Here is a 10,276-nt window from a genome sequence, read left to right as displayed (position 1 = left end):
TCAGATATAAACTGTCTTTGTGCCATTTTTTTTGCATATTCCTGCCTATAGCACTGACATTTTGCTTTTGTGCCACATTCAGAAGTTCAATGTTTTATTCTTCCAGTTGCATTAAACTGTGACAATGAGAGATCTACAGATTTATTTTTTAATAGAATTCAGCCTGACCAGCAGTCATTTAGCTGGAAATGGTTTTGCTTTTAGGCAGAGCTTCCTGACTTAGCTTGTACAGGCACTGTCATCACAGAAGGAGATGGCACTGCACCATGTCATTATCAGCAGTGGCAGTAGCAGCTTCTGGCTGAGTGAAAGGCTGCACATGCACTGTAGGAGATGTGATCCTAGCCCTAGCAAGTCCTCTGCTGGCCTTTGTACACAAGGTGGAGAAGGGAGAGGTATTTCATCATTGCCGGTCTCCTCTGGGCTTGTTTTTAAATTGCTCCCACTCCATGCACCTTTACCTGCAGGGTACCTGCTTTAGGATTGAAATCACATACAGATTTTTAATGTTTGCCATCCATAAATTTCCAGACAAAGGCCAGCAAAAGCATCACTGCATACTTAACATCTGCTTTTTTACACATGAGGAAAAAGAAAGATACAGAAAAGTTAAGGCCAATGTCCTCAAAATCAGTAGTGCCTAAATCTCACTGAAATAAATCTAAGCTTGGAGTCTAACAAGCTATGGACATCTGTGCTCAGGTGACCTAAATGGAAACTCTTCAATTCAATTCTGAGCTCCATCTCTCTTCATGAAACCAGACCTGTCCCTCCAGCACACAGAGACTGTTGTTCATGCAAACACAATGTATTGAAATGTGTGACGTACTTTGAACTTTTGGCACCTGAAAACTCCTTTGATGTTCAGAAATGTTTCCAGTTCTTAGAGGGAGCCACTGGATTGCCAATGACACAGTCTCATAAGGTTTTGAAAAGCAGACTTTATTTAATAGGCACATCATTGCTTTAATAGCACTGGGCTGCACAGCTCGTTTCACCATTTGTAAATAGTTTTGTTTGATTACATTGCATTTCCTCAGTGTCGGTAGGATTCAAGTAAAAAAGTTACTGCTTGTATTCTCTTATCATTTCTCAAGATGGAAAAAAACAGTAAACGTCTAGTGCACAGGAGCAGGGTACAGACAGAACCGCCTGCGACACAGTAGAAGTCAAGACAAACTGAATTTTGAGCACTGAACAGTTAAAGCTGCAAGACAACCATACTGCATTTGCTCAGATGGGAGTTTGCTTTATGCAGGATAGAGGTGAATGTTGCCCACTAATACATACAATAATGCGTTCTTATACTGAGAAACAAAGACTGGCCAACGTAGACAAGAATGAGGCTTTCATAACAAAACAGTTCACATGAAATTAACTTCCTTATTATTTCTGATTATAAAAGTTGTATTCCCTCAGCTGTAAAAGTTAAAGGCCTAAAAGAAAAGAACTGCTTACAGAACTCTAAACCTGCACTTTAGTCAGCTTTCCCCCTTATATTACAACTCTTTGTGACAATAAGCATAGCATTCTGGATTATTTTTGTAATTAAGTCATTTATGTGGTTGTTACATTTCTTCCCTGAAAATCTGCGTTTTAGTATTTTATTAAATTCCACCAATAGAAGCATACAAAATCAGAAATCATGAGAGGAAATATTGCTCTATGAAAGAATAAAGCATGACTTCTAGCATAGTTTTATGAACATTGTAAAAGAAGCGCATATGGCATTGAAACATTTCAAAAATGGAGAAATATTTCACGAGTTTCAATGTTTTTAGGCTTTACATTCTATTTTCTGAATGTATATTTTCAAAGTTAGTATCTTGCAATTTTTTTAATAGATTTTCTAGCATTGCATAGGACAGACAACCTAAAACCAACAAGGCAGGTATCTAGCGTGCCGCACACTTTAATATACACCAGTTACTTCAGTTACTAGCACTTTACACTGACGGTACCTACTGTATTTGTAAAACTTGTTTTTAAATCAGCTTGTCAAAGCTTTTGAGAAGCAATCTGGGCAATAAGGTGGGTATTTTTAGTGTCTACCATGAATATGGCCAATTACAGAATCAGAGGTCACTCTCTCCATACAGTGCTGATGAAAAAGAGGTGTAATCCAGAGCCCCGGGAACAGACCCCGGGCCGGTGTACGGAGGCATTCTCTTGATGCAGTACTGAGCCTGCTCAGGAGGCAGCTCTCGACGCAACTCATCTGCCAGGATATAAGGCTGGGAGGGGGAAAAGGATTGACACATTCAGTATGTGTTCTTCAAAAACACAAAATATTTTCTGTAGCTGTGACTAATAAATCCAGACATCCTGCCTATTTTTCTGAGACCAAATATTTTCTTCAGTAAATTCTGTCACGAATTATGAGTTGAAGGGGACAATTCCACCAACAAACTGATTAGGTCAAAATGCAGTCTCCGGATATGTAACTGTGTATGTTAACTACCAAGCACTGTGCAGCCATAGGCACACTGCTACAGATACAGCTTATCTCTGGATAGTCAGTATCTCTGCAGTGCACTACTGCCCCTTCTGCAGTGACAGGACAGATGCAGGTAGTTCCTGTTAGTTTCAAGGTTCTAATATATGTGTAAAGAAAGATGCATTATTGTTCTTAATGGTTTGCATTTATGACATGAGGGATACCCTCTGTTAACAGACTTGACATTGCTTAAAATAGCAATCTAATGAAAACCATTTTTTCCTAAGACCATATTCCACATGAATTGCTACTGAGAACATGTCTGGAATTTAAAATGTGGACCACATTAACTGAGATCACAAAATCAATACAAGCAGCTGGAATGAGAAAATCCATAGAGCGATCTTGGGCAAATAGACCTGTACTGCTGTGATCTCTCTCCACAGCACAGGAGTGGTTTTGTGGCAGCACAGTTTATAGCCCTGACTCCTCCAGAAGCTCTTGTGTTGCCATTATACTGCCTTTCATCTTCATACACCACTCACTCACAAGTGCATCTGGCAGTGGGGGTGAAATTATGCCAAATCCAGGAGCTTCCTCTACAATCCCAGTAACTAGAGGAGGCCTCCTCCTGCTGCTCCTGCTAGGATAGGGGTACACCACATTGCATCGCCCTGTTGAGTGAGCTGTCCAGTCACAACATGGCTCACGACAAGGTGTAGTCTTGTGTACCTGACCTAGGCTATGTTCCAGAGGGCCAAACTTTGCATTGAAATATCCAGACAACAGCATGAAAGGTAGAATGAGTTCCCCACTAATCAAGGCTGTGGTGTGGAAATAACCTGATGTCCAATATATCCATTAAACAGACCAGCCATCTAAGTATTGTCTAAGATGTCTAACTTTATGTTGGCTTTCTGTGATAGGAGGATACACAGACCAAGCCTTGTATTCTGAACCCATTTCAGGTAAGAGTCTTGGTTCCAAACAAGAAGAAAAGGCAAACGCTTTCTCTGAAGTCTGACAAACTGCAAAGCTTCACTGTTAATAAAAGGCTTGTAATAAGAAGGGCTAAACAGGAGAGCGATTGAATCCTTCCAGCCAGCAGCGCGGCGACTGACCTTATCTGAAGCAAGGATTCTGAAGGAAGCTATCACTTGCTCAGCCGTGTCTGTGTCTGCCGTTTCTCTGGTCATGAAGTCAATGAAGGACTGGAAAGTGACGGTTCCTTGCCCATTGGGGTCAACCAGAGACATGATTCGGGCAAACTCAGCTTCACCCTTTCACAGAATCCAAAACAAAGAAAATGGTCACCGTAATACCAATCTCCAACTGCCCAAGCCTCTCATGAACCAGTCGGAACCACTGGTTACAGAGCTTTTAAAGCATCTTCCTGACTCAGGAACATCAACATCAGAGCCAATGAAATCTGCATCTGAAATGTCCACCCCACTTCCGTAAAAAGGACTGTGCTTTTCTAAAGTGTATCCTTTGTCCTAAATACATAATATGTACCTTTCAATTAACTGTCTCCATCTTCTCTCCCTCCCACCCTCCCACAACACCTGTTTAACTTGCTCTAATTTAACACTTCTTTTTCCATCTCATCCTAAAACCATTGTAATTTAAGCATTACGCAGGGAAGTGAAACAATAGCCCAACAAGCAGTGTAATTGCAGACTCACTGAACTAAGAAGGGAAACAATTTATGCCAAATACAGGACAGCTTAACTAAGGATAATCCCTTTCTTTTCCATTAAAAAGGTGAATTTTGGAGGAAATTTTTAGAATAAATAATTGAAGCAAGGAAAATGCAACCCCCAAAGCAAGTTTATGAAAATTAAACAGTATCAAACTAATTCTTCAATCATGCAGGTAGAAAAGGAGAAATTTAAAAAAACATTTATTTAATAATTGTTAATTTCAACTTTAAAGTTTCCTTAATTCAAAGAGCAATGCAGTGGACCATAGAATATGGTTTTCAAGTGTCTAGCTTTACTTTTAACTTCCCTTTTAATAATTTGAAATTATAGAAAAAGCAAAGTACTATCTCTAGTGTAAATGACATTAGTATTCTCTCTATTTAGATAAGCTTTAGCATTGCTGTGGTTAATGTTTTAGCTGTGAGCAGAATCAGTTGACATTGTTTCTTAAAGCTCATACCAGATCATAACCCATTGAAATTAAGCAAGCTCTGAAATCATCATGGTCCATCAATCCATTCTTCCTCTATTGAACAAAACAACGCAAGGAATACAGAAGGGAAGGTTTGAAGAATCCAAGGTAATTTCCAGAGAGATGACGAGTTTGGACCATTGGCATATTGGATTCAGTGCATGAACAGTATTCATTTGATGTTCCCCGATCAGGTCACCAGAATCATCATCAATTTTAAAAGAGGAAGAAGTAACTAACATATTACACACAGGAGAGAGACATTTTGACCACAAAAAGTAACATCAGGAAAGGTCAGGGGAGCGATAAGGGAGAAGAGGAGATGAATGGGACAAGAATACAGAGAACACGACCAGAGAAGACAAAGAGAAGAGCAAGGAGAAAAGTTTGTTACTAAACTAGTCAAATTCAGAAGATGCTCAAGCTGCCTCCCTGATATGAAATGTCTCTAAAACTTTCTGCATGGAATCTCTAGCAGCTAAAAGTACTGTGAAAAACAGCCAAATATTTCATTCCAAGGTCAAGGGAGATACATTATGAGAGCAGTCTGCTGAAATATGGGATATAAGTACAGGGATTTTCCTTTTGACTGCAGGCTGTCAAGACCCTGACTACAGTAGAGATGTGCATACTGACTTAAAGGATGAAACCTGCAAGACTTAGAAACAGATCAGTTGAAGACCTTGTATGAAATGAGGTTGGTCATTTTCCAGGCAATAATATATCTGCAATATTCTGGACTCAAAGCTGAGTAAACATTAAATTGCATGAAAGTAAGAAGGTGAATAAATGTTTCCTCTGTGCTGTGATACATTGCAGTGGCTTCGAGAGAATTGTGTCATCCTGTATTAGGAGAAAGCATAAGAGAACTTGTATTGAGTCTGAGGAAAGAAAAACTGACACAAGTCTAAGTGCAAGAAGCATAGGAGCTCTCCTAGGTATCTAGTAGTCTCCAAATAAAATATCTCAAACCAAGTAAAACAAACAAACTGAAACATCTTTGAAAAATGCAAAGAAAAGTACAGCTCAAAGGGATGCTGACAGTCCATCTAATCCAGTTGTCTTCCCAGAGGCAGGATCTTTTCAAAGCATTATGACCAACAGACTGGAGTTTAAACATGCAATCTTTTTGGCTATTGTTACATCTGAAAACAGAATTATTTCAGTTTCCTCTACCTGCAGGTCATTTCCAACCTGTCCTAGACTGATGAGGCAGGCTTTAAATTCATCAGACTGTAGATTGTCAGATTCGTCCTAACATCCCATCACAGGTCATGCATTTGGGAAGGGGAAAGGAAAGAAAGAAAAGTCACAGGTCAGGTTAGTTGGTTAGTAAAGAACATTCTACTCTCAAATTAATAATCATATTCTTACAGAATTTCATGGAAATGTAATGTCAACATATGCAATGAATTACCTAAAAAGTGTGCGGATTTTGCAGTTTCATGCTTTAGGCTTTTTCTTAGTCCTCCCTTCAACTACAGAGCTAAAACTCTGCTTCCTTCCATCTCTTTTTTTTTTTTTTAAACACCTTTGCTGACAAGGCAGATTTCATTCTATGAACTGCCACTTGCTTCCTTCTTTTTCTGTTGTCATGCAGTGTATGTGATGCAATAAAAATATCACTGAACCTGGGCAAAACATGTTTTCCCCACTCAATTACTGTTAATGCCATTCTTGATCTGGTAATATTACTTAACATAATAAGCATATCTCAAAAGAGGTAAGTACAAAATAAATTTGTAATAGACAACTTATTTTCAGTTATCTGTCTTTTTTAACAATATTTACAGTCAGGTTTTGCTTTGAAAACTGACTTTAAAAAAGTGCCATGGAATTCCAGGTTAAATGGTTCCTAGTAACACCACATCACACTGGAACATTGGGGTTTTTTCTATTTTGCAGGTGAAGAAGTTCACGCTAACTCTTAAAAACAGACTGGATTGTCTTCTTCTTCCTGTTCATAGAAAATGTGTCCTATCAGAGGGGTACTGTAGAGTGAGTTAACATAAATACAATTAAGGTAATATTCCAAGATGAAAAATTATTACCTGTATTGATTTTACAGACAGTTTGGAGAAGATCCAAGGTTTTCTGTCTGCTACATATTTGCCTGCTAGATGAATAATTTATTTTTGAAAATTTTTATATAGCTATGCATAGGTAAAATTATAGGAGTTTTAACAAATGCACTGGGCTTATTTAATATACTGATAGGATCAAGTAGTGCTTTAGTAAGTTAACAACACCATGCATTTTTAAAATATCATGCTGTTATTGACTCCGTGTGCATCAACATCCACTAGCCCCATACAGGAAAGATGAAAAATAACAGTGGGAAGCCAATGAAGAGTAAAAAAGCAAAGTTAAAAATCTGGAGCAGCATTTAGTTAAAAGCCATAATCACAGTAAAGTTTTTATCCTTTAATATTTCCATTTTATATGATAATTCCTGTTACAAAGCATTCAAAATGGCTTATTTTATCATTCTCAAAATGTTAATCTAGGCTGGTTTGAAACTTTCAAAAACCGTCCTGGAGACAGGCTATGGCAGATCCCACCAGGGGTGAAGTCAGTTCATTTCACCTTATTTCTAAAGGCAAAGATACTTCTGTGTGACTGCAAACGAAATGATATAAAAATGGGAGCTAAGAGCCAAATCCTGCCCCTCCATCTCCTCTAGCAGGTGTTGGTAGGGGATCATCAGCTACCACCCCACTACATGGGGGGTGAGTGGGCAGTGCGTGCAGGAGCTCCCCAGCCAGGCACACACAGCAGCAGGAGCTGAAGCAGTGAAGGGCAGACAGGAGTGAGAGGCTGGCACATCTTCCAAGAAACCACTTTCTATAGGAGAGAAGTGCAGTGGTTGTGCTGGAGCTCAGAACAGTCATATGGTTATGTGGGACTCCCTAGTGAGGGTCCAAGTAGTAGTGCCAAGTGCTATAGCAGGTTTTCACATTCTTGTAGTGAAATTTTCAAATCTTCATCATATGCTGCCTAAAAAGGCATCTTTGCCTTGCAGTATATCAGTTTCATGGAATTCAGTGGCATTTTGCAATTAAGGCATAGATCAAGCCCATGTGAAGGCTTTTGTAATTGGAAATGGTTCTTGATATTTATTTTTGTTGTTTGCAGACCAACATTAGGAGCTGAAATTAATCTTTTAACACATATAAATAACTTTGCCTTGTTCATGTTTTTCTGCCAATACAAAGCAAAACACTAAAATCCCCTTAATGTTTCATTATTAGTCCCCAGAAATCTTTTTCCTCGTCCTTGTGATTTATATGTGACCTTAAAAAACAAGTGAACTTCTGAGTCAAACTAATCCATTCTTAAATATGTCCTTAATTTTCCTGAATGCTAATTGACCTGCATAAGCCTGAACATATGATTCCTTTAATAGGGAGCTGTTGTTTTTCTGTTAGCAAAATATAGGGTGGCATGATGCTATTTTTCTGCATGCAGAGCTCCTACTTGAAATCTGTAGTTTGCAGAAAAATCAATAGTAGAATGTGTTAACAGCCATTAAGATAGTACAGGCAGAGCAGCTGCAGATATTTTATCACATACTTTGCAATCTTATTTAGAATTTACTAAAGATACTGAATCTGAAAAAGGAATCCCTGCATAAAAAGATGTCAAAACCAGTGACTGACAACCTATCTGTATGGTATCCTAATTTGGCTGCATACCATTATTCAGCTATGCACCATTTTGAACACTTCTAAACTGCTTCTGTGATTCAGACATTGTGTCCCACTTTCTCTTTTTTTCTCCATACAGTCACATTAAGGAAGGAAATATAGCAGCATTGCTAAAGATTTATATTTATCCCTACAAGTAGACTGTGGCTTCAGTCTCAGTCTCCAGCTAGAAGTAGGGCAGCAGTGGTAAGCAAGGGCAAGCAGCAGCACCCTCAGGAATAACCCCCGGGGGCACCAACACATGTACATGCCTGTTGGGAACACAGGAGCCAAGAAGGTTACCCTCATGACCCAAGGAAGAGAGCATGTTTGCCACTTGCCTTTTCAAGGATGATTTGTAAAGCTTTCTGTGCCAGCACATCTCTGCTGGGGGATGCACTGAAAGAAACACAACTCTTCCTGCCCTTGTAATTCTCACATGTACTGCAAGAATTTTTTAATATATTTTTCCCGGGGAGGAAGATAGGGGCTCCTTTCTCAGATTCATAAGCAAAGGAAGTTGTTTCTAGAAGCACTCTAAAAAGAGTTGTTAGATTTATGTATACCAAAATACATAGTTTAAAATCAGGAAGGGAGCTACTCTGCATATTAGTACTTTGCTGACCTCCTCAACACCCACCGTCAGACATTAAGAAATGTCTTAAATGGGAGAAATGCCACACAAATCAGAGCTATACCATGCATAAATTATTCTGTTGTGTATTTAAAGCCTCCTTGTCAGTAACAGTATTAATTTTTGGGATCCTTTCTGGCTATTCATCATTGTGAACAGCAGTCCAATCCTTCTAGTGTATTTTTAAACTACATCAGGCATTTAGAAATGCTGCTAAGTGCCACAAAATTTTTACATATACTGTTAATTCCATCTGACATGAAGAAGACAGTATTTTTCATGGTAGTGCTTATGTTCAGATAATCCAGTTTTATCTTCATTTCTATTTAAGGAAATCAAAACCATAGAAGAATCCATTACTGCCTTCTCTATCTAAAGATGAATAAATATAAAGTCTCCATTATTTTAGGTACACTGAAATAACTCTAAAGCACCCTGGGTTTCCTTTATTCACTAACACTAAATATTTGAGAGTGCAAGGATATAGGAAAGATAGAAAAATGAAAAGCAAGCCTGTCTTTCTCCAACATGTTTATTCAAAGTCTCCTTTTAGCCTGTGTAAATTGAGTTGCATCTATCTATTAAGTAACAGTGTAATTTAATCCTTATAAACTTCTCTTTTATCAGTGTTTTTACTAACTGTTCCCTGCATAAAACTTGGCTTGATGGTTGAGTGGGTTTAGATCTTACCACCTTCTTTTCTTTAACTTGCATTATGCTACAGAAAATATTTGTTACACTCTGTCAGTGCAAAACTCCTCCTAGATCAGTTTCCCATGTCTGATTCTGAGGGAAATATACTAAAGAGGGCATTTGCAAAATGGTCCTTCCCTTATGTGATCCTTCCAAACCTCTTTTTTTAAGCCATTGGATTGTATCTGTCATGGGGAAAGGCAAGGTCTACAACTAAACTTGCAGACCAGGCCCAAGTTGTTGAGGCCATAGAAGAAGATGAGGATATATGATAGATGAAGCATCTGTCTCCTTCTGCTTCTGACCTGGCCACTCAGGCTTCCTGCAACAGGAGCCAGGGCAGAAGGGACACAGCCTGAAGCCATGAACCATTATAGCCTGAGGAAAGGAGACAGTCAGGGATAGGTAAGAATCTAGGAGCTGGGACACAGTTTTGTGTTACACATTATTGTTGTAGCCCATCTCCAGTGTGCTGGCAGCTGTGTGACACAACCACCTTCTTCCAGGTCATACAACCTTTCCTACGGCCTTGTTCTGTTTTATGCCTTGGTATCTCAATGTTTTACTGCATCTGCAAAGCCTAAAATCCATAACAGTAAGGCTGGTTGGTGTAGGATTTAGCTTCTCCCTTCAGGCAGTCTGAGGCACCAG

The 10,276-nt window shown here is 38.9% G+C and overlaps 1 protein-coding gene across 1 annotated transcript in view; it reads right to left on the bottom strand.

Moving 5' to 3' along the window:
• Positions 1–921: 921 nt before the first annotated feature.
• The window catches only part of ACTN2 (actinin alpha 2), a 69,017-nt gene continuing 59,662 nt past the window's right edge, over positions 922–10,276 (bottom strand). The window contains exons 19-21 of the mRNA XM_082303441.1: positions 4,601–4,666; positions 3,559–3,717; positions 922–2,234 (exon numbers count right to left, since the gene is read on the bottom strand). Of these exons, the coding sequence (XP_082159567.1) occupies positions 2,076–2,234; positions 3,559–3,717; positions 4,601–4,666 (384 nt within the window). The 3' untranslated portion in view covers positions 922–2,075. The remainder of the gene's footprint in view (positions 2,235–3,558; positions 3,718–4,600; positions 4,667–10,276) is intronic.

This window comes from Coloeus monedula (assembly GCF_965178545.1).
Source record: "Coloeus monedula genome assembly, chromosome: 2".
NCBI classification, from domain to species: domain Eukaryota; kingdom Metazoa; phylum Chordata; class Aves; order Passeriformes; family Corvidae; genus Coloeus; species Coloeus monedula.
This window is presented reverse-complemented; position numbering and strand designations above follow the sequence as displayed.